Below are 24,554 nucleotides of genomic sequence, written 5' to 3'. Positions count from 1 at the left end.
ATACACATTTAGAGCCAGTCAAAAACAACAAGGCATACATTGAACACAGAAAATCAAATTGATTACATGACGACAAACCTAGGCTTACTGCTCAAGTAGGCAAATTTGTCCAAATAAGATTCCCTCATTGATTCCCTCACTTGCAAATGGGCGCTAATTAACCCATGCTAACATCGGTGTGGTAGTTGGTCATATGAAAATGTACCACTGTACTGGTATAACATGAATATTACAAAGTACATTATGCATAATGACAGTCTCACTTCCATGGTTTATATTTTTATCCATGTAGGTCAGGTTCGATTAAGAACTTGGGTGACCTTGAAAGAGACCGGGAAAGGTTTTGGTTAAACGCGTTTGACTCCGCCCATATTGAGCCCGGCCCCGAAGAATGACTCCGCTCACATTGAACCCGGCCCCGACGTTTGACCCGCCCATATTGAGCCCGGCCCAGAACTGCACACTGCAGTAAGGGGCTTCTCCGTGCAAGAGACCAAAAATGGTTGCTGCCATCTTGTTTGTTTTCAGTGGGAGGAGGAAGAGGAGGGGTGGAAAAAGTAAACTACAGTACAGCCGCCCCGAAAAATTGGAGCGTAATTGGTGAGTTGATTTACATTTTAAATATACGTTCAACTACTGGAATAAAGCAAATGTTTTGCATGTTAGATAAAATTTAAAAAAATGGTATACACAAACCAAAAATCTACGCGCTCTGTTTTGGAAATGACACGGGGTTGTTGATTACGTCGCACACACTGCTCGGTAACATTAGCTAGCCTAGTATACTAGCTATTTACCTGTTGTACTGTGGGTATTTAGCTAGCTTCACATTTGTTTATTAATCTGGAACGCAAAATTGTACCAAAACGTACAAATATGTATCACTGGCGCTTACGTCTCCTGCAAAACCCCCAAAGATAGCTATCCGGGCGGTTGTTTGGCTCGCGCCGAGGCCCCGTTATTATTTTGTATTTTTTTTACAATCTAAACGATTGGTTTCCTAACTCACTTAGTTGTATTCATACTTTTTTTATGACAGAGCTAGTTGTGCATTGTTAATAAATATTCGATGTGTTTAATAAGTATCATATGTTGTTAAATTTACAAAACGAAATCTGTCGGTATCAAGACCAACACAAATCCTCCACCTCCATGGAGGGTACCAAAAAATCAGGACAATGACCAGATTGGGCCTCAGTCGCTACTTGAAGCTAGTTAGTTTGACAGATGTAGCCGTAAATTATTCGGTCAGGTAAACAAATCACAAAATTTCGCAATTTTTAGTTAGTTATTTAATTACTTAATTTAATTTCTGAGTATTCAATCATTGTTGTTCATTCATTTTATTAACATTCATCCACAACGCACTTTCGTCATGCAATATAGTGTGAGAGTGTCGTTGGTCTGCTAGCACCGAGGACTGATGACACACTCAAATGTAACTTTGACAGATATTGAGTAATGAAGTGTAGTATAAAAATGACGGTTAATGCGTGGCAATATAAAAATGTATTTCTGAAAGTCCAATCCTTCGTTATTCAATATGACCATCAAAGTGTATTACATCTTGTGACTGGAAGTTTTTTCTAACAGAAGTCTCTAACCTTTGTCCCTGCAAGTCGGCGGTCCCCGTCCCCTCCTCCCCCCTTGGGTGAGAAGGTGCTGGGTCAATGTTTTACGCCCACTTTGTACTCAGCAAGCGTGGGCCGCTGGCCAAGATCTGGCTAGCGGCCCACTGGGATAAGAAACTCACCAAGGCTCATGTGTTTGAATGCAACCTGGAGAGCAGTGTGGAGAGCATCATCTGCCCCAAGGTAAACAAGCTATTATCCATACAGCGCTTCTATTATGTGTTTCTGTCATGTGCTGCACTCTCTAGTCTCCACTAGGTTAATGCTGCTCTAAGGGTACTTTGACAGACTAACCGGTAGAAGTGTGTACATTTTCAACTCACTTGCTGTGGGTCAGGGCTTGGTAGATGAGCGTACTAGAGATTTGAAGTGAATTATCTTGCCATAGGGGGTAAATGTATTTCTGAACCGTGTTAGATTCAATTACGTTCTTTCTTATTATTTATTTATCCAGGTGAAAATGGCCCTGCGTACATCAGGTCATCTGCTCCTGGGGGTGGTGAGGATCTACAACAGGAAAGCCAAGTACTTGTTGGCTGACTGTAACGAGGCTTTCATCAAGATCAAGATGGCCTTCAGACCAGGTAATATATTGGCTAGGTGGTCCAACATCTTCTTTGTTGATTTACATTCAATACTCTGAGTTACAGTTTGGCTCAACAGCCATCTACTTTAAATCTTAATTTTACTGTTAGTTGGCATATATTGTTGAATGAACTGAAATTGGGGCTCCTGAAAAGAGTCCCAATATGAAACTTGTGAGTGGCACACTGGGCTGCTAGACAGTACTAACATTGTTGGTAGATGTTATGGCTGTGTACTATGTGGGTTTGAGCTGGCCTGACCCCTGCCTCCATCCCTGTCCTCTCAGGTGTGGTGGATCTGCCAGAGGAGAACAGAGAAGCTGCCTACAATGCCATCACCATGCCAGAAGAGTTCCACGACTTCGATCAGCCACTACCAGACCTAGAGTGAGTCCTGCATGTCATCAGAGCCCAACAAGTTGAAATATGTTTTTTGAGATTTGCCATGAAGCTCTGATGAGTGATGTGTCTCCATTGATGTATATGTTCGCATCAAATTTGTTTTGTCACATGAGCCGAATACAAAAGCTGTAGTAGACCTTACCGTGAAATGCGTACTTACAAGCCCTTAGCGAACAGTGCATAGTGATAAAATATTTGTGAAATAAACTAAAGTTAAAAAGGTAACACAATAACAAGGCTATATACAGGGGATACCAGTACTGAGTCAATGTGTGGGGGTACATGTTAGTCAAGGTAATTGAGGTCATATGTACATGTAGGTAGGGGTAAAGTGACTATGCATACATAATAAACAGAGTAGCAGCAGCGTAAAAAAAATAGTCCGGTGTGGTAGCAGAAAGAACAGTATGCCAATTTGTAGGGCCTTCCTCTGACACCACCTGGTATAGAGGTCCCTGGATGGCAGGAAGCTTGGCCCCAGTGTTGTACTGGGCTGTACACGCTACCCCCTGTAGCACCTTGCGGTCGGATATAGAGGACTTGCCAAACCAGGCGGTGATGCAACCAGTCAGGATGATTTCGATGGTGCAGCTGTAGAACTATTTGAGGATCTGAGGACCCATGCCAAATCTTTTCAGTCTCCTGCAGGAGTTCTGTATGCTCTTACTGGTAACGGTTTGCTTGTACCCAGCGCACTAGGTGTTTCTTTGCTCAGTGGTAGTGATTTATGTTGTATTTGCAGTGACATCGACGTAACCAAGCAGTTCACATTGAACCAGAGTCGAGTGGAAGAGATCACCATGAGGGAGGAGGTGGGCAACCTGAACCTGCTGCAGGAGATTGACTTCGGTATGTAGCCAGGCCTCCCAGTCCAATCCTTTCACCATCTCACTCCTCAAACTAAACCATGACTGCATCTCAATAGTCTGTAGTTGCTTCCTTTTTCATCTCCTTCACCTCATCTGCACTGATATGGATAGGTGATAGCAAGTGCTTGGTAGTGGTCGACCATGTTTTCACCATAGTTTCATATCCAGGCAGATTATTGAAATGCACCCATACTCCAGCCTATTCCATCCTATTCCAAGCTCCTCCCTTCCCAGTGTGACAAAGCCCGCCACTCATTACTGCTGTACATACACATTCCGAAAACTCATTCTAACATATTCAGTGTTTTCTCCCCTCCAGCTGACTTTGGGATGGATGACCGGGAGATGATGCGGGAAGAGAGTGCCTTCGAGGTGGACATCATCCATGGTGCATCAGCCTCCAACCTGCTCCTAGACCCAGAGACCTCTGAGGCCCAGATCACAGACAAGTCCAACCACCTGGAGTATGACGACCAGTACAAAGATGACTTCGGAGAGATCCCCATGGCTGACAGCGAAGGAGGCATGCTGGGTAAGAAGGAAGGAGGGATAACCTGGGTTGGGGCTATGACCAAATTCTTTCTTTCCTTGTCTCCTTGGGTGCGTTTCAATAATATCTCCTTCCTCCTGAAGTGTGCACAGGTGTGGAGGAAGGAGATGTAAATGGGACATAGCCCTTGCCTCCTCCATGACTAATGTGGCCAATTGATTGTTTACATAATGGTTGTATCTGGTGTAAAAACCCTGTGGCTTGATTCAATCTGTAGTGCTGAAGAGCTGCGCTACATACAGCGCCATAGAAATTTAAAGACAATGTTCCTGTGTCGTCGGAGACTGCATTCATGGTAAAGCCTTCTGTATGATTCAGTTCGACTGGCGCCTAGCTGAACTCAGCTAGACGAACCGAACGAGTGTGCTTGACTCCCTTAATAGACCTTAGTGCCAATAGTACTGTTCGTTCATCTTGAGACGCCGTAGCCAGATCTAATCTAAGATAACTCAAGAAATCTGTCATTAATTTATACTTTTTTGCAGAGGATCTTAGTCGCACAATTTCACATCTAACTAAGATGCAGTATTTCTCAAGTGAAAAACGGTGCATGAAAATGATTAGTCACTCGTTGAATTACAACAAACACTTCATTGAAGAGTCCCATCTGTTCAAATCAAATTTTACTGGTCATATACACATGGTTAGCAGATGTTATTGCGAGTGTTGCGAAATGCTTGTGCTTCTAGTTCCGACAGTGCAGCAATATCTAACAAGTAATCTAACAATTCCACAACAACTACCTAATAACACACAAATCTAAGTAAAAGGATGGAATAACATCCGAGCAGCATAGGCGAGATGCAATAGATGGTATAAAATACAGTATATACATAAGGGATGAGTAATGCAAGACATGTAAACATCATTAATAAAATGACTACTGATCCCTTTGTTAGTGGCCAATGATTTCAAGTCTGTATGTAGGCAGCAGCCTCTCTGTGCTGGTGATGGCTGTTTAACAGTCTGATGGCCTTGAGATAGAAGCTGTCTCTCAGTCCCAGCTTTGATGCACCTGTACTGACCTCGCCTTCTGGATGGTAGCGGGGTGAACAGGAAGTGGCTCGGGTGGTTGTTGTCCATGATGATCTTTTTAGACTTCCTGTGACATCGGGTGCTGAAGGTGTCCTGGCGGGCAGGTAGTTTGCCCCCGGTGATGCGTTGTGCAGACTGCACCACCCTCTGGAGAGCCTTGCGGTTGTGGGTGGTGCAGTTGCCATACCAGGCGGTGATACAACCCGACAGGATGCTCAATTGTGCATCTGTAAAAGTTTGTGAGGGTTTTAGGTGACAAGACTAATTTCTTCAGCCTCCTGAGGTTGAGGCGGTGCTGTTGCGCCTTCTTCACCACACTGTCTGTGTGGGCGGACCATTTCAGTTTGTCCGTGATGTGTACGCCGAGGAACTTAACTTTACACCTTCTCCACTGCTGTCCCTTCGATGTGGATAGGGGAGTGCTCCCTTTGCTGTTTCCTGAAGTCCACTATCATCTCCTTTGTTTTGTTGACATTGAGTGAGAGGTTGTTATCCTGACACCACACTCCCAGGGCCCTCACCTCCTTCCTGTACGCTGTCTCGTCGTTGTTGGTGATCAAGCCTACTAATGTTATGTTGTCTGCAACCTTGATCAAGTTGGAGGCGTGCATGGCCACGCAGTCATGGATGAACAGGGAGTACAGGAGGGGGCTGAGCATGCACCCTTGTGGGGCCCCAGTGTTGAGGATCAGCGAAGTGGAGGTGTTGTTTCCTACCTTCACCACCTAGGGGCTGCCCGTCAGGATGTCCAGGACCCAATCACACAGGGCGGGGTTGAGACCCAGGGCCTCAAAGTTCAAAGTTAATGATGAGCTTGGAGGGTACTATGGTGTTGAATGCTGAGCTGTAGTCAATGAACAGCATTCTTACATAGCTATTCCCCTTGTCCAGTTGGGATAGGGCAGTGTGATGGCGATCGCATCGCCTGTGGACCTATTGGGGCGGTATACAAATTGAAGTGGGTCTAGGGTGTAGGTGATATGATCCTTGACTAGTCTCAAAGCACTTCATGATGATAGGGGCGATAGTCATTTAGTACCGTTACCTTTGCCTTCTTCGGTACAGGAACAATGGTGGCCATCTTGAAGCATGTGGGGACAGCAGACTGGGATAGGGAGAGATTGAATATGTCCATAAACACACCAACCAGCTGGTCTGCGCATGCTCTGAGGACGTGGCTAAGGATGCCGTCTGGGCCGGCAGCCTTGCGAGGGTTAACACGTTTAAATGTCTTACTCATGTCGGCCACAGAGAAGGAGAGCCCACAGTCCTTAGTGGCACTGTGTGGTCCTCAAAGCGGGCAAAGAAGGTGTTTAGTTTGTCTGGAAGCAAGATGTCGGTGTCTGTGATGTGGCTGATTTTCTTTTTGTAGTCCGTGATTGTCTGTAGAACCTGCCACTTAGGTCTTGTGTCTGAGCCGTTGAATTGCTGTTGACTAGTGACCGATGAAGAGTTGTAGACTTCGGCTACCGACTTGCCTCAAGACATTTTTGTGTGTGCACGAACAGCCAAAAAAAAAAAACTTGCCGAAGACCAGTACAAACAAAAACGTTACAATATGTAGTCAGAATATATGTACCAACTCTTCCGGACTATTTCAGATGGGAAGCATGCGGACGCCTTAAATGCTACATGTCAGCTCAATCGAAAATTACGTTTAAATTTCAATCACATGCAATAACTTCAGCAATACAGATTTAATCGAAAAACGAAATTTAAAAATAGGAAGCATAGAAATAGCACACCTAGAACATATATACTTTTTAAGACTTGTTTTCAATGAATCACAGATCTATAACTCAAATTTCTATGTGAATTTGGTCAGTTTGCCCAAAAAGTTACATATTACAGCTTTAATTCCTGCTGAGCATTGCCACTTTCATGCCTGTTTCTAGTTGACAAGCTCCTAAGTAACAAGGATGGGGGTGGCATTTTCGATGACCCTCCCGCCATCACAGAGAGTGTGCTGAGGCTGCAGGAACACGATGTCGAAGATGACTTTGATGCCCTCTCACGTAAGTTGCAACACTTACCATATGCTGTTCCCATAACAATGTTTCGACCAACATGGTCTAAGCAAACTCTTTTGTATTAGTTATTGTATGTTTTTATATTTTTCTAAATGTTGTGTGTATAGCGGGAGGTCCAGACAGCCCAGACTCAGGCCCAGCAGAGCCCCTGCCCGCCATGCAGGACCAGACAGAGCAGACCACGCTGGTACACAACGAGGAGGAGGCTTTCGCCCTGGAGCCCATCGACATCACAGGTCAGCAGCCCACAATCTCTCAAATTCTGATAGTCATGTTATGTATGTACTACATCACATAGATCTATGCCATAACGTATTCACTTAGGAGCACCACTGCTCTCGTCTTGGAGTTTAGTAGCACACAAAAGATCTTCAACACTTGCTTGTTCTTCAAGGCACCACTACCACCCTGGATCCCACTGCTGCCACCAAATGTCACTATTCACTTACAAGTTATTTTCTCTTTACTCCTCACAGTGAAGGAAACCAAAGCCAAGAGGAAGAGGAAGCTGATTGTGGACAACCTGAAGGAGCTTGATAGCAAGACCATCCGTGCCCAGCTCAGCGACTACTCTGACATCGTCACCACGCTGGACCTTGCGCCACCCACCAAGAAGCTGATGATGTGGAAAGAGACGGGAGGCGTGGAGAAGCTCTTCTCTCTGCCAGCACAGCCCCTCTGGAACAGCAGGCTTCTCAAGGTAACCCAGCAACTGGTCTGGTAGTTAGACAAACAAGGGCTGTGTACTGTTATTGTGTTCAATCCAGCACCTGGCAATGGCTTTTCTGTTTCCCCCCCAGATGTGTTTATGTTAATTCCTAAATCTCTTTCATTAGAGCTTTTCTATATGTTTCTATTCTTAACAATCAGTTTGTGAGGACCTAATGTAGCCACTATTTTTAGGGGTTTTGTGCATTGTTGTTTCTACCTAGCCTAACACTGACTATCCTCTCTCTCTTTCTCCCCCTCTCTTTCTCTTTCTGTAGATGTTCACCCGCACCCTGACCCCCCTGGTTCCAGATGAGATGAGGAAGAGGCGGAAGGGAGGTGAGGCAGACAGCCTGGATGAGTTCTTGAAGGACCTGGAGAACCCTGAGGTGCCCAGAGAGGAGGTCATGCAGAGGGACATCATCGGTGAGATACTCCACTCAGTTAACTCACTACCGAATGTCAACAGTGCATTCCTCTATAGTAGATGCCATTATAGGCTAGAGGGCCAACTCTCGGCATGGTCACATTAAGACATAGGCTGGTATTCAAAGTAGATACATTTAAAGTAGTAGACACTCAAAGTAGTACTATTGGAATTTCTTCAACTCCAATGGAACAGACAGACTCCCAATCTGACATAAGCACTTCATCTGATCCTCATCCATAACACTCATGTACTTGTACTCAATACCTTTCTTTGATTACTGTAGTTTAATGTTCTGTCTGTGTGTAATTGTATGCGCTCCAGACCAGACCATCCTGGAGGAGCCCAGTGTACTGCAGGCATCGGCCATGGAGGGCAGCAGGACCACCCTGGACGAGTCAGTCATGCCCCCACCCTCCTCCATGCACGGCCAGAAACGCAAGGCCCAGGACACAGAGCCAGCCTTGCCCGTGAGTGCCTCTTTCCTCCTCTCTTTGCTCAAGCCCTGTTTAACTATGGCTAGGGAAACTTTCAAAGGCAGTTTGTCAAGCATATAAGGCTTGTTGGGGTTTGATATTGTATCCACTGGAAGATCTCATTAGTGCTTTTTGATAGTAGAAGTTTGACCTGCTTCTACCTTTTGCCCATACTCAACCCCCTACTCAACCACTCAAATGTTCTTATTCTCTCTCTATCCAGATGGGTACTCTGGAACAGGCTGCCAACCATTCAGGTGTGTCCCAGCAATTGGACATAACGGTGGAGCTGCCCCCTGAGGACAGCACCAACCTCAGCCAGTTCCCCGAGCTGGACCTGATAGGGGAGAAAAAGGACAAGAAGGAAGGAGAGGACGACTCAGACGAGGAGGTGAGATAGAGATAAAGATGTGCCGGAGGTCACCGCCAACCCTCCTGGTCCTGGAGAGCTACAGGGTGTGTAGACTTGTGTTCCAAGTAAGAACTAAACAGCTGATGGAATTGCGTATCCTAAAGACAATGTGGCTCTCTTGGACCATGGCGGGTGACCACTGATCTATTCTGTCTTAGCTTGCAAAAGGAAGCTAAATATGTACAGAGATTTCAGAAAGTATTCACACCCCTTGACGTTTTCCACATTTTGTTGTGTTACAGCCTGAATTTAAAATAGATATTATAATTGTTTTGTATTTTACCCCCTTTTCTCCCCAATTTTTTGATATCCAATTACGATCTTGTCTTATCGCTGCAACTCCCCAATGGGCTTGGGAGAGGTGACGATTGAGTCATGCTTCCTCCAGAAACATGACCCGCCAAATTGCGCTTCTTAACACCTACCCACTTAACCCGGAAGCCAGCTGCACCAGGAAACATCGCTCAACTGACGACTGAAGTCAGCCTGCAGGCGCCTGGCCCGCTACAAGGAGGCACTAGAGCGCGATGAGCCAAGTAAAGCCGGCGATGCAGTGCCTTAGACCGCTACGCAACTTAGGAAGCCAGTAGATAAACATTTGTTACAAATATTATCACTGGCCTACACACAATACCCCATAATGTCAAAGTGGAATTATGTTTTCTATTTATTTTACAAATTACTTAAAGTAAAAGCTGTAATGTCTTGAGTCAATTAGTATTTAATCCCTTTGTTATGGCAAGCCTAAATAAGTTCAGGAGTAAAAATTCGCTAAACAAGTCACATAAGTTGCATGGACTCATTCTGTGTGCAATAATAGTGTTTATCATGATTTTTAAACAACTGCCTTCTCTGTACCACACACATAAAATGATCTGTAAGGTCCCTCAACCACAAAGACTCAGGGAGGTTTTCCAATGGCTCGCAAAGAAGGGCACCTATTCAAATTAAATCACATTTGATTTGTCACATACACATGTTTAGCAGATGTTATTGTGGGTGTAGAGAAATGCTTGTGTTTCTAGTTACAACAGTGAAGTAATATCTATCAAGTAATATCTAACAATCTCACAACAATACACACTAATCTAAAGGAATGAAATTAAGAATATATACAGTGGGGCAAAAAAGTATTTAGTCAGCCACCAATTGTGCAAGTTCTCCCACTTAAAAAGATGAGAGAGGCCTGTAATTTTCATCGTAGGTACACTTCAACTAGGACAGACAAAATGAGAAAAAAATCCAGAAAAATCACATTGTAGGATTTTTAATGAATTTATTTGCAAATTATGGTGGAAAATAAGTATTTGGTCACCTACAAACAAGCAAGATTTCTGGCTCTCACAGACCTGTAACTTCTTCTTTAAGAGGCTCCTCTGTCCTCCACTCGTTACCTGTATTAATGGCACATGTTTGAACTTGTTATCAGTATAAGAGACACCTGTCCACAACCTCAAACAGTCACACTCCAAACTCCACTATGGCCAAGACCAAAGAGCTGTCAAAGGACACCAGAAACAAAATTGTAGACCTGCACCAGGCTGGGAAGACTGAATCTGCAATAGGTAAGCAGCTTGGTTTGAAGAAATCAACTGTGGGAGCAATTATTAGGAAATAGAAGACATACAAGACCACTGATAATCTCCCTCGATCTGGGGCTCCACGCAAGATCTCACCCCGTGGGGTCAAAATGATCACAAAAACGGTGAGCAAAAATCCCAGAACCACACGGGGGGACCTAGTGAATGACCTGCAGAGAGCTGGGACCAAAGTAACAAAGCCTACCATCAGTAACAAACTACGCCGCCAGGGACTCAAATCCTGCAGTGCCAGACGATCAACAGAATTGTAGTTACTCCACAATACTAACCTAATTGACAGTCAAAAGAAGGAAGCCTGTATAGAATAAAAAAGATTCCAAAACGTGCATCCTGTTTGCAACAAGGTACTAAAGTAATACTGCAAAACATGTGGCAAAGCAATTCACTTTTTGTGCTGAATACAAAGTGTTGTTTGCGGCAAATCCAATGCAACACATTACTGAGTGCCACACTCCATATTTTCAAGCATAGTGGTGGCTGCATCATGTTATGGGTATTCTTGTAATTGTTAAGGACTGGGGAGTTTTTCAGGATAAAAAATAAACGGAATGGAGCTAAGCACAGGCAAAATCCTAGAGGAAAACCTGGTTGTCTGCTTTCCACCAGACACTCACCTTTCAGCAGGACAATAACCCAAAACACAAAGCTAAATCTACACTGGAGTTGCTAACCAAGAAGACAGTGGCCGAGTTACAGTTTTGACTTAAATCTGCTTGAAAATCTATGGCAAAACCTGAAAATGGTTGTCTAGCAATGATCAACTACCAATTTGACAGAGCTTGAAGAATTTCGAAAATAATTATTTGCAAATGTTGCAAAATCCAGGTGTGGAGTGCTCTTTGAGACTTATACACTACCGTTCAAAGTTTGGGGTCACTTAGAAATGTCCTTGTTTTCCATGAAAACATACATGAAATGAGTTGCAAAATGAATAGGAAATATAGTCAAGACGTTGACAAGGTTATAAATAATGATTTTTAATTGAAATAATAATTGTGTCTTTCAAACTTTGCTTTCGTCAAAGAATCCTCCATTTGCAGCCATTACAGCCTTGCAGACCTTTGGCATTCTAGTTGTCAATTTGTTGAGGTGATCTGAAGAGATTTCACCCCATGCTTCCTGAAGCACCTCCCACAAATTAGATTGGCTTGATGGGCACTTCTTACGTACCGTACGGTCAAGCTGCTCCCACAACAGCTCAGTAGGGTTGAGATCCGGTGACTGTGTTGGCCACTCTATAATATACAGAATACCAGCTGACTGCTTTTTCCCCAAATAGTTATTGAATAGTTTAGAGCTGTGCTTTGGGTCATTGTCCTGTTGTAGGAGGAAATTGGCACCAATTAAGTGCCATCCACACGGTATGGCATGGCGTTGCAAAATGGAGGGATGGCCTTCCTTCTTCAAGATGCCTTTTACCCTGTATAAATCTCCCACTTTACCACCACCAAAGCACCCCAGACCATCACATTGCCGCCATCATGCTTGACAGATGGCGTCATCACTCCTCCAGCATCTTTTCATTTTTTCTGTCTCAAGAATGTTCTTCTTTGTGATCTGAACACCTCAAACTTAGATTCGTCGTCCATAACACTTTTTTCCAATCTACCTCTGTTCAGTGTCTGTGTTCTTTTGCCCGTCTAAATCTTTTCTTTTTATTGGCCAGTCTGAGATATGGGTTTTTCTTTGCAACTCTGCCTAGAAGGCCAGCATCCCGGAGTCGCCTCTTCACTGTTGACGTTGAGACTGGTGTTTTGCGGGTACTATTTAATGAAGCTGCCAGTTGAGGACTTGTGAGGTGTCTGTTTCTCAAACTAGACACCACTCCTCTTTCTAGTCTGGTTAGGGCCAGTTTGAGCAGTTCTGTGAAGGGAGTAGTTACGGTGTTGTACGAGATCTTCAGTTTCTTGGCAATTTCTCGCATGGAATAGCCTTCATTTCTCAGAACAAGAATAGACTGACGAGTTTCAGAAAAAAGTTATTTGTTTCTGGCCATTTTGAGCCTGTAATCGAACCCACAAATGCTGTTCCAGATACTCAACTCGTCTAAAGAAGGCCATTTTTATTGCTTCTTTAATCAGAACAACAGTTTTCAGCTGCACTAACATAATTGCAAAAGGGTTTTGTAATGATAAATTAGCCTTTTAAAATTATAAACTTGGGCCTCCTGAGTGGAACGGTGGTCTAAGACACTGCATCGCAGTGCTAGCTGTGCCACTAGAGATTCGAGTCCAGGCTCTGTGGCAGCCGACCGTGCCCGGGAGAACCATGGGGTGGTGCACAATTGGCCCAGCGTTGTCCGGGTTAGGGGAGGGCCGGCGGTCGCCAGGTGTTTCCTCTGACACATTGGTTCGGCTGGCTTCCATCTTAAGTGGGCATTGTGTCAAGAAGCAGTGCGGCTTGGTTGGGTTGTGTTTCGGGGGGGGACGCACGGTTCTCAACCTTTGCCTCTCCCGAGTCCGTACGGGAGTTTCAGCGACGAGACAAGACTAACTACCAATTGGATACCACAAAATTGGGGAGAAAAAAGGGTAAAAAAAGATCAATAAAATTATAAACTTTGATTAGCTAATACAACGTACCATTGGAACACAGGAGTGGTTGCTGATAATGGGCCTCTGTATACCTGTGTAGATATTCAATAAAACAAATCTGTCATTTCCAGCTACAATAGTCATTTACAACATTAACAATGTCTACACTGTATTCCTGATCAATTTGATGTTAATTTAATGGAAAATTGTTTTTATTTTCTTTCAAAAACAAGGACATTTCTAAGTGAACCCAAACTTTTCACCGGTAGTGTATATTTAAAAGTATGTGGACACCCCTTCAAATTAGTGGATTTGGCTATTTCAGCCATTGCTGACAGGTATATAAAATCGAGCACACAGCCATACAATCTCCATAGGGAACATTGGCAGTAGAATGGCCCGTACCGAAGAGCTGAGTGACTTTCAATGTGACACTGTCATAGGATGCCACCTTTCCAACAAGTCAATTTGTTAAATTTCTGCCCTGTTAGAGCTGCCCCGGTCAACTGTAAGTTGTTATTGTGAAGTGGAAACGTCTATGAACAACAACAGCTCAGCTACCAAGTGGTTGGCCACACAAGCTCACAGAACGGGACCGCTAAGTGCTGAAGTGCATAGCGCATAGGAAATTCTGTCCTTGGTTGCAACACTCACTACCGACTTCCAAACTGCCTTGGGAAGCAACATCAGCAAAATAACTGTTCATCGGGAGCATCGTGAAATGGGTTTCCATGGCCGAGCAGCCGCACACAAGCCTAAGATCACTGTGCGCAATGGCAAGCGTTGGCTGGAGTTGTGTAAAGCTTGCCGCCATTGGACTCTGGAGCAGTGAAACACATTCGCTGGAGTGATGAATCACGCTTCACCATCTGGCAGTCCGATGACGAATCTGCGTTTGGCGATTGCCAAGAGAACGCTACCTGCGTGAAATGCATAGTGCCAACTGTAAAGTTTGGTGGAGGAGGAATTAGGCACCTTAGTTCCAGCAAAAGCCCTTTCCTGTTTCAGTGCGACAATGCCCCCGTGCACAAAGCGAGGTACATACATGGTTTGTCGATCGGTGTGGAAGAACTTGACTGGCCTGCACAGAGCCCTGACCTCAACCCCATCGAACACCTTTGGGATAAATTGGAACTCAGTGAGCCAGGCCTAATCGCCCAGTGTATTTAATTTTCAATAAAATTGTGTGTAGAAGGGTGAGAAATCTATTTTAATCAATTTTGAATTCGGGTTGTAACAAAAAATGTGGAATAAGTAATGGTGTATTAATACTTTCTGAAGGCACTGTAGGCCTAGGAGTACGCAGAAGCATGTATCTTACGGTCTTGCATTGCTTGTACATTAGCCAAAGTGTATTATTTATGTTTATGAGTTAATGAGTTTATGAGTTAATGTTATGTGTGTTCCATGAAAGGATGAGGAAGGTCAGGCCGGAGAACAGGCCCGAGAGGAGAGGAGGTGGAACAAGAGAACCCAGCAGATGCTCCACGGCCTACAGGTATGTCATAGGAGAGCTTCTACAAGAGCACTAAGAACTGTACTAATTGTTGTGACTCACCAAGTGAACCCCAACATTTCTAACCAGAACCGGGTCTTTAACCGTGACGCATCTGTTCTCTCCCTCCCTTCAACAGAGGGTGATGGCTAAGACGGGGGCCCAGCAAATTAGCCTGCTGGATCTGTGCAGGAACAACAACAAGAAGCAGGCTGCCGCCAAGTTCTACAGCTTCCTGGTTCTAAAGAAGCAGCAGGCGGTGGAGCTCAACCAGACAGAGCACTACAGCGACATCATCGCCACCCCTGGAGCCCGCTTCCACCTAATCTAGACTCGACACTGGCTGCTTTTACTCTAAAACTGTTGTTTTGTATAGAATGTTATTTAGTTCTCTAACATTGTGCATATACATTTGTTTTATTTTTTTACCAACGCTGAACAAAAATATAAATACAACCGGCAACATTTTCAAATCTATGGATTTCACACAACTGGGCAGGGGCGCAGTAGAAAAATGTGTATTGAATTCTCTGGCAACAGCTTTGGTGGAGATTCCTGCAGTCAACATGCCAATTGCACGCTCCCTCACACACAGTGGACATGTGTAATGATCATGCTGTTTAATCAGTTTCTTGATATGCCATGCCTGCCAGGTAGAAATGCTCACCAACAGCAATATAAACAAATTTGTGCCCAAAATTGGAGAAATAGGTTTTTTGAGCGTATGGAAAATGTATGGGAACTCTTTCAGATCGTGAAACATGGGACCAACATTTTTGTTCAGTATGTGCTTTTTTGTCTAGAGTTTAAAAAAAGAAAAAAAAATTGAAAGGTCAAGTGGCGGTTGGTGGGGGGGATGAAGTCACTGAATGTCATGATTGGTGGGATTATTGTATGCCTCCTGTCTTTGGCTTTTGTTATCCAATGAAAGCTCTTTATGTTTTCATAGAATGTGAGCGATAATCCAATCATGTGTTGCATTCAGAGGTTCCATTTCCCTCCCATAAAAAAAACAAGTTCTCATGTTTTATACCCTTTCGCTAAAAGAAGCGTGTAGTACTGGGCAAGTTTCTGAAACAAACCAGCAATCTTATCTTGAAGACCAACGGTAGCTTAGTAGTTTCAAGCATTCCAATGGGTTTGTTTTTTAAATTCTGTTTACAAGTGCTTGTCTCGACTGTACTTTATATTTTCAAATGTCTGACATTTAAAATGTCTCCGTTGTGATTTGAGGATCATGTAGATTTTTAAAATAACTACTCTTTATTGCATGTTCCATTTTGAAATATACTTTATTCCAATTAATTGCTCCTGAAATTGTATTTCTTGAATAATTACCTTTGTTTTAAGTCACATACTGTGACAATGAAAATACTCGTATCAACTATCTAATGCAGATGTTAATGGTTTGGTCAGAATTAGACTTAAACGCTGCATCTTTCACATATTTTGAAGCTATTGTCATTTTCATCACACTCTAAATTAAGACAAGTCAGCCCAGTGGGTGTCAGGAAACATTTAATTCAACTTTGATGCAGCTGAATGTCAAGAAATCTCTGGTATATAGAAAACTTTAATTTGGTATTCATTAATTAAAACAGTTTTGATGGAAACTTGCATAGGTGACTCTACTCCAGCCACTTTAATCATGGGAATTGATGGGAAATGATGTAAATATATCACTAGCCACTTTAAACAATGCTACCTTATATAATGTTACTTACCCTACATTGTTCATCTCATATGCATACGTTGATACTGTACTCTATATCATCGACTGCATCCTTATGTAATACATGTATCACTAGCCACTTTAACTATGCCACTTGGTTTACATACTTATCTCATATGTATATACTGTACTCGATATCATCTACTGTATCTTGCCTATGCTGCTCTGTACCATCACTCATTCATATATCCTTATGTACATATTCTTTATCCCCTAACACTGTGTATGACAGTATTTTTTTTTGGAATTGTTAGTTAGATTACTTGCTCGTTATTACTGCATTGTCGGAACTAGAAGCACAAGCATTTCGCTACACTCGCATTAACATCTGCTAACCATGTGTATGTGTGACAAATAAAATTTGATTTGATTTGATTTAGGTGTTTAGACTCGTTGCGAGTCATTCTTGAATACGCTATTGCTCGTCTTATCATGGTTCATAGCTGCAGAGGACAAGTAGATTTATAGTTTTCTGATCATCCTTTACAATGAATGCATTGTTTTGATATCCACGGACTCCCTCTGAAATTGTATATGATGTAATGTTTCAGTGCATCCCCTTTTAAACTATGTGCCAGTAAACTTGCATTTTCCTTTTTGTATAAAACCCAAAATGTCTTGTAGATATTGTTGCTAAAATGTGTTCTAACTCAGATGTTTGATGCCATGCTTGTAGTCCTGAGCCCCAGCAACTGATGTAAGTTTTCTAATAAAATTAATACTGGTAACAGTTCATGTCAATGACGATCCTTTTCATAGCTGGTTCATTGAGCCAGCAAACTGGGTATAATGGCTATGGACTTACTATAATAATGACTTAGAATATCAATACCTTCTGATGGTCAAAAACTAGATTGTGAACTGTTTGAGGATACATTTTTAGAAACATGATGTCATGAACGCAATACAAAGACTGAATTCATTGTGTGCTTCTTCAAAATATGTTCTCCAGACATTTGAAGTTGGATCTCTTGAATTCCAATGAGATGCCTTTGATCTGGCAAATGTGTTTAGTAAAGATATAAACAGTAATTTATCTAAAAAGAGTTATACATTTATATTCAGCTGTTCAAATTTAAACTTTTGGGGGCCTTCTTCCCACCACACTAAGGGTTTGGGAGCGGTTTGAGGGATGGACCCTCGCCTCCCTCTGGCTTGCTGCGTTTCCTTTGACGGTTCCGTTTCTTTTTCTCAGTCTTAAGAGGCTGCGTCGGTGGCTGTTTTTTCTTCTTCTTTAGGCAGCTGAGCGGGTTGGGATTGGAGATTTTCCTCTTACGCTTCTTGCCCCGGCGCTCTCCATCCTGCCCGATCCCCTGCACCTCCTTCAGGCTGTTGATGCTCTGCTGCTGGGCTGGGGTGACCATCTCTCCCAGAGCCACAGCCTCCACATGGCTAACCGAGCATTGGCTGGGCTTGTCCAACACTATGGTGTTGACGATGATATACATAAGAGGCACGCCTGGGATCTTCTTCAGGCCTGCGGTCAGCTCTTGGTCCTAGAAATTAAACATCCGACATGAAGAGGTGAATCAAAAAATGTGGTATAGACTGGATGCATGCAGTTAGGTGGCCAACCACTATTGGTTGTTGATCCTGAGGTGACAAGCGTTGCTGACACATGCCAAAACCTACAACGCCTAGATAGGTAAAATGCCTATCAGCTAACCACATGGTCGTGTTCCCCTGCTCAGACATTGCATGCATCAAACTGGTTGCGTAGCACGTCATCAAGGGCACCATATTGCTATAACATATGATATGGTTACTTTATTTAACTAGGCAAATCAGTTAAGAACAAATTTCTTATTTACAAATGACGGTCTACCCTGGCCAAACCCGGACGAAGCTGGGCCAATTGTGCGCCGCCCTATGGAACTCCCAATCACGGCTGGATGTGATAGTCTGGAATCGAACCAGGAACTGTAGTGACGCCTCTTGCACTGAGATGCAGTGTCTTAGACCGCTGCGCCACTCGGGAGCTGATACCAATCCAGGTGTTGTAAGATCTGGCATGCATCAGCAATGTCTAAGCAGAGGAACATGACCCCATGTTACAGCAATTTGGCAGTCAATGATGTGGCATGCAACCATCGGTTGATGCATGCAAGGTCTGAGCAGGGAAACAGGACCATTGATTGACCCAGGTAAGTAAAGGTATGACATAACACTTACCTGTGTGGCAACAAAGTAGTGGTGTGGATTGCTCCCTTCCAGCATGGAGAGCAGACACTCTGACGCAGAGACGGGGTTCTTGAAATGCTTGCAGTTCCTAACCTGATACCGCTGCAGGATGAGTTTGGCACCATAGAGGTCTTTCAGTGATTCGAGTTCCTTCAATGCACAACTGTAGGACATAAGGTTACAAAAAAAACTGTCATTGGGTAAAACTCACGACAGTGTGACATTTACTACAACACCAAACCCCACTCACTTTGTAGTACAAAGTTGCACCTCCCCCATGAGGTATTTCGGCATCTGCTCTTTGATTTGAATCTTATTCTTCAGAGCCGCTTGGCAAAACGTCCCGTCGATGAGAATTTGAAAGGGCTCTCTAAAACTGAAGTTATGTTTGTAGAAATTGATGTTTTTCTTGGCTTTCTTTTGTCGTTTGATCGTCATTGTGACTAGTTCGCTAGCCCAAGAATGTACTAAAAATTACTTCCTGAAAAATCACACACAAATATCACTCAAATGGACGCAATTGCATTACGTATGTTCTGTAAATGTTCCTCAGTATCGGTTTACTAGTACACACGGATTCATAACGAATAAAATCAAATATCTTGGAAAATATAAACACACGTTTCCTTGGTTGAGTAACAGCTGAATATGTTCGTCTGGAAACAAAACGTCAGATTCAAGACTTCTGTTTCTTCTTCTTCTGTGGGTTTTATGGCGGACTTACGACGGCAAAAGTTGCATTGTCGCCTCCAACTGGACGGGTTGAAAACCAAAACAAGATTTAATTTTTTTTTTTAATCCATACGATATAGGGACACTAACTTTATCCACCCAAATAAAAATAGTATATTAACAAAAACAAAACTCCCACTTCTTCCTTCTTTCAAATCTCCCTTCTCAGGCTCCATGTAACTCCTCCACCGAGAAATCTTTCAGTCCCAGGAACCGCTCCGCTGCATCCACAATTATATCAACATTCCTGGACCTTCTCCCCACCTTGGCAGTGCCATTAATCACTGTTGGGTCCTGTTGGTGAAAGGCAACCCCTGCAGCCTGCAGTGAAGGCCTATGCAGCACCATGGACTCTTCAGGAGCACCAATCAAACCCTCAACTCTTGTTGCATATGACATGCTCTGGACAGCCCTGACTTTGGCCACCTCATTCTCTTTCGCCCTTGTCGGGCAATCAAAAGATGTAGCTTCATGGTTCCCACCACATTTGCAACATGTCACATTTTCCTCACTTTTAAAACACATGATTTGATCTTTTCCACAACTTGGATATCTCGGCTTCTCCCTTCTGCAAACACTTGAAACATGACCAAAAGCTTAACAATGACCACACTGCATTGGTCTTGGGATAAATGCTCTGACTCTGTAGTTTATATACCCCAACTGCACTTGAGTAGGGAGAGACACCATTTTAAAAACTCAAAGAACAGATAGACTCTTCACTTTTTTTTTGTATATGTTCCTTGTTGGAATCTTACCATTTATTTAGTAAATCGTGGATTATTACTCAGAACTGTGTCCTTTTACCAACGGCCTCACACACACACACAACACTTCAAACTTATCAAATCGGGTGAGAAGCAATGCACATTCCTTCTGATCCGCAGAAGCACAAAAATCTAAACAAGCCCAACCTCTCGTGATCTTCACAGCCTTCACTTTACCCAGCACTCTCTCCACCAGTTTGGATATCTCAAATGGTTTCTTCAATATTGGAAATCTGCTCAACTACTCCTCATTAACAAACTGTACTTCTACTAGATACAAAGGGACATTCTCATCACTGTGCATTACTTTGCTCCGTTTTCCATTATTTTGGACAATACTCCAATTCTCCTTGATTCTAGTGCCACTGGATTCAGAATCCACTTCATCGTCCACTTCCGGCATCTTTTTCCAGCCTGCACATTTGACCAACTTTTGTTCCTGTCTCAAGTCAGTTACGTTATGTGCTGTGAAGTACTGCTGATATATTAAGAAAAATGAGGTGGGCTGTTCCACTTTTTAAAAAGTGGCACTTTTAAAAAAGTGGAACAGGCTCCTAACCAACTGTGCTATTTTGTGTGTTTTTTCTCTCGCCTTGTTTGTAACTTGTACATAATGTTGCTGCTACCATCTCTTATGATCGAAAAGAGCTTCTGGATATCAGAACAGCAATTACTCACCACAAACTGGACAAACACTTTTTCTTTAATGAGTCTGACGTGAAGGATATACTGCTTCTCCGAGACCAGGCCCAAATCCCTGTAATTTGCGTGAAAAAAATACAGAAATACAGGGGTGCCTTGTGAGAATTTGTTGGCGATTGGGTAACCCGCCTCTACCATCCGTTCTTTTGGCCAATGTGCAATTACTGAAAAATAAACGGGATGATCTCCGCTCAAGACTATCCTACCAACACAACATTCAAAACTGTAATATCTTATGTTTCACCGAGTCGTGGCTGAACGATGACACGGATAATATACAGTTGGCTGGGTTTTCCATGCGTTGGCAGGACAGAACAGCTACATCTGGTAGGACGAGGGGTGGTGGTGTGTCTATTTGTCAATAACAGCTGGTGCGCAATGTGTAATATTAAAGAGGTTTTGAGTTATTGCTCATCTGAGGTAGAGTACCTCATGATAAACTGTAGACCACACTATCTACGAAGAGAGTTTTCATCTATATTTTTTGTAGCCGTCTATTTACCACTACAAACCGATGCTGGCACTAAGACCGCACTCAACGAGCTGTATAAGGCCATAAAATCAAATTTGATTGGTGACAAACATATTTAGCAGATTATATTGTGGGTGTAGGGAAATGCTTGTGTTCCTAGCTCCAACAGTGCAGTACCTAACAATTCACAGAAATTCACAAATCTAAAAGTAAAAGAACGAAATTAAGAAATGTATAAATATTAGCAATATCGGAGAGGCATTGACTAAAATGCAGTAGAATAGAACACAGTATATACATATGAGATGAGTAAAGCAGTATGTAAACATTATTAAAATGACTAGTGTTCAATTATTAAAGTGGCCAGTGATTCCCAGTTTATTTGTATATAGGGCAGCAGCCTCTATGGTGCAGGATTGTGTAACTGGGTGGAAGCCGGCTAGTGATAGAAGCTGTTTTTCAGTATCTCGTCATAGTTTTGATGCACCTGCACTGACCTCACCTTCCGGGTGAACGGGCTGTGGCTCGGGTGGTTGAAGTCCTTGATTATCTTTTTGGCCTTCCTGTGACATTGGGTGCTGTAGGTGTCCTTGAGGGCAGGTAGTTTGCCTCCGGTGATGCGTTGGGCAGACCGCACCACCCTCTGGAGAGCCCTGTGGTTGCGGGCATTGCAGTTGCCGTACCAGGCGGTGATACAGAATGCTCTCAATTGTGCATCTATAAAAGTTTGTGAGCGTTTTAGGGGCCAAGCCAAATTTCTTCAGCCTGCTGAGGTTGAACAGGCGCTGTTGCACCTTCTTCACCACACTGTCTGTGTGGGTGGACCATTTCAGATCGTCAGTGACGACTAATCAAAATGGTGTCGACAGATAGGGCTGCGGTGCTTCTAGCTTAGGAAACTTTGCAGTATTTTATTTTGTGTTATTACATACAGCTGGTAAAAACTATTGGATATCAGAGCGACGCTAACTCACCAGCATTATGACCAGGAATATGACTCTCCCGAATTGGATCTTTTGTTTGTACCCCCCAGGGCAATTGAACTGATTCCAGAGGCTGATCCAAAACACCGCCAGCGGAGGAGAGGTACTCTGAGTGGTCTTCTAGTCCGACTTAGGATGCGCACACACCACCCACCACTTCTAAGTATATTACTCGCTAATGTTCAGTCTCTGGATAATAAAGTTGACGAGCTCTGGGCGAGTACTTCCTTCCAGAGAGACATCAGGAATTGTAACATATTATGTTTCACGGGAAACATGGCTCTGGGGATATACAGTCTGAGTCCGTCCAGCCAGTTGGGTTCTCAGTTCATCGCGCAGACAGAAATAAAAATATCTCTCCAGGATGACAAGGGCAGAGGTGTATGTTTCATGATTAACGTTTCATGGTGTGATTGGGATAACATACAGGAACTCAAGTTCTTTTGTTTACCCAACCTAGAATACATCACTATCAAATGCTGACTGTATAACCTCCCAAGAGAACTCTCTTCGGTCACAGCCGTGTATATTCTCCCTCAAGCCGATACCATGACGGCCCTCAAATAACTTCACTGGACTTTATGCAAACTGGAAGCCACATATCCTGAGGCCGCATTTATGGGGATTTTAACTTCTTATGGCTGGGGGCAGTATTGAGTAGCTTGGATGAATAAGGTGCCCAGAGTAAACTGCCTGCTACTCAGTCCCAGTTGCTAATATATGCAATATATGTATATTATGCATATTAACACACTGAAGTTTCTAAAACTGTTTGAATGATGTCTGTGAGTATAACAGAACTCATATGGCAGGCAAAAACCTGAGAAAAAACCCAACCAGGAAGTGGGAAATCTGAGGTTGGTCGTTTTTCAACTCATTCCCTATTGACGATACAGTGGGATATTGGTCATGTTGCACTTCCTAAGGCTTCCACCAGATGTCAACAGTCTTTAGAACCTTGTTTGATGCTTCTACTGTGAAGTGGGGCCGAATGAGAGGGGAATGAGTCAGAGGTTTGCCAGAATGCCTTGAGCTCGTGACGCTCATTCACGTGAGAGCAAGCTCTATTCCATCGCAATTCTACAAAGGAATTCTCCAGATGGAACATTATTGAAGATTTATGTTAAAAACATCCTAAAGATGGATTCTATACATCGTTTGACATGTTTCTACAGACTGTAAAGGAACTTTTGACATTTCGTCTGCTCCTAGTGAACGCGCTTTGTGAGTTTGGATTTGTTTACAAAAGGCACTTACAAAAGTAGCTATTTTATCATAAATGATGGACATTATTGAACAAAACAAACATTTATTGTGGAACTGGGATTCCTGGGAGTGCATTCTGATGAAGATCATCAAAGGTAAGTGAGTATTTATGTTATTTCTGACTTCTGTTGACTGCACAATATGACAGATATCTTTTTGGCTTGTTTGGGCTCTGAGCGCCGTACTCAGATTATTGCATGGTTTGCTTTTTCCATAAAGCTTTTTTGAAATCTGACACAATAATTGCATTTAGGAGAAGTGTATCTACACTGTTTAACACTTGTATTTTCATCAACATTTTATTATGAGTATTTCTGTAAATTGTGGCTCTCTGCAAAATTACCGGATGTTTTTCGAACTACTGAACATAACGCGCGAATGTATACTGGGTTTTTTAAATATAAATATGAACTTTATCGAACAAAACATACATGTATTGTGTAACATGAAGTCCTATGAGTGTCATCTGATGAAGATCATCAAAGGTTAGTGATTAATTCTATCTCTATTTCTGATTTTTGTGACTCCTCTCTTTGGCTGGAAAAATGGCTGTTTTTCTGTGACTTGGCTCTGACCTAACATAATCATTTGTGGTGCTTTTGCCGTAAAGCCTATTTGAAATCGGACACTGTGGTGGGATTAAGTGTATCTTAAATGGTGTGAAATACTTCTATGTTTGGGGAATTTTAATTATGGGATTTCTGTTGTTTTGAATTTGGCGCCCTGCACTTTCACTGGCTGTTGTCATATCGATCCCGTTAGCGGGATCTCAGCCCTAAGAAGTTTAACAATGCAAATTTGAGAAAATCTCTACCGAAGTTCTATCAACACATTGACTGTATTACTCTCGCTGCTAAAAGACTCAATTTTACTCCTCCCTTCCTATAGGCAGAAATTCAAACATGAAATACCCGTGCTAAGGACTATTCAACACTGGTCTGACCAATCGGAATCCACGCTTCTAG

The 24,554-nt window shown here is 43.0% G+C and overlaps 2 protein-coding genes and 1 long non-coding RNA gene across 4 annotated transcripts; 2 read left to right on the top strand and 1 right to left on the bottom strand.

Annotated features, from left to right (window-relative positions):
• Window positions 1–464: 464 nt before the first annotated feature.
• On the top strand, window positions 465–15,263 carry rad21b (RAD21 cohesin complex component b). 2 transcript variants are annotated; one of them, XM_024396093.2, is made up of 14 exons: window positions 465–600; window positions 1,620–1,814; window positions 2,086–2,215; window positions 2,503–2,602; window positions 3,360–3,466; window positions 3,806–4,018; window positions 6,967–7,086; window positions 7,209–7,337; window positions 7,578–7,801; window positions 8,088–8,235; window positions 8,561–8,706; window positions 8,936–9,103; window positions 14,674–14,757; window positions 14,894–15,263. In XM_024396093.2, the coding sequence occupies exons 2-14, from the start codon at window positions 1,671–1,673 to the stop codon at window positions 15,083–15,085; spliced, it is 1,905 nt and encodes a 634-aa protein (XP_024251861.1). In that variant the 5' UTR covers window positions 465–600; window positions 1,620–1,670; the 3' UTR covers window positions 15,086–15,263. The 2 variants fall into 2 exon arrangements, with proteins under 2 accessions (XP_024251861.1, XP_024251862.1); XM_024396094.2 differs by having other exon boundaries at window positions 481–600; window positions 1,594–1,814.
• A 64-nt stretch (window positions 15,264–15,327) lies between these two features.
• On the top strand, window positions 15,328–17,216 carry LOC121841471. Its single transcript, XR_006080493.1, has 2 exons — window positions 15,328–16,376; window positions 16,867–17,216. It is a non-coding gene; the product is annotated as an uncharacterized LOC121841471 (long non-coding RNA).
• Window positions 17,217–17,482: 266 nt separating this feature from the next.
• On the bottom strand, window positions 17,483–19,372 carry utp23 (UTP23 small subunit processome component). Its single transcript, XM_024396097.2, has 3 exons — window positions 18,918–19,372; window positions 18,659–18,830; window positions 17,483–17,982 (listed from the first exon to the last, which is right to left on the bottom strand). Exons 1-3 carry the CDS (start codon window positions 19,103–19,105, stop codon window positions 17,593–17,595), a joined length of 750 nt encoding a protein of 249 aa, XP_024251865.1. The 5' UTR covers window positions 19,106–19,372; the 3' UTR covers window positions 17,483–17,592.
• Window positions 19,373–24,554: the final 5,182 nt, after the last annotated feature.

This window comes from Oncorhynchus tshawytscha, linkage group LG31, assembly GCF_018296145.1.
Source record: "Oncorhynchus tshawytscha isolate Ot180627B linkage group LG31, Otsh_v2.0, whole genome shotgun sequence".
Lineage (NCBI taxonomy): Eukaryota > Metazoa > Chordata > Actinopteri > Salmoniformes > Salmonidae > Oncorhynchus > Oncorhynchus tshawytscha.
This window is presented reverse-complemented; position numbering and strand designations above follow the sequence as displayed.

Bases quoted from the DNA above. Each gene is read 5' to 3' on its own strand.
- rad21b (XM_024396093.2), top strand. From the start codon at position 1,671: ATGTTTTACGCCCACTTTGTACTCAGCAAGCGTGGGCCGCTGGCCAAG. The intron at 7,338-7,577 runs GTCAGCAGCCCA...TACTCCTCACAG, and splicing joins GGAGCCCATCGACATCACAG to TGAAGGAAACCAAAGCCAAG. The intron at 8,707-8,935 runs GTGAGTGCCTCT...CTCTCTATCCAG, and splicing joins ACACAGAGCCAGCCTTGCCC to ATGGGTACTCTGGAACAGGC.
- utp23 (XM_024396097.2), bottom strand. From the start codon at position 19,105: ATGACGATCAAACGACAAAAGAAAGCCAAGAAAAACATCAATTTCTAC. The intron at 18,831-18,917 runs GTGAGTGGGGTT...TATGTCCTACAG, and splicing joins GTGCAACTTTGTACTACAAA to TTGTGCATTGAAGGAACTCG. The intron at 17,983-18,658 runs GTAAGTGTTATG...TTTAATTTCTAG, and splicing joins ACTACTTTGTTGCCACACAG to GACCAAGAGCTGACCGCAGG.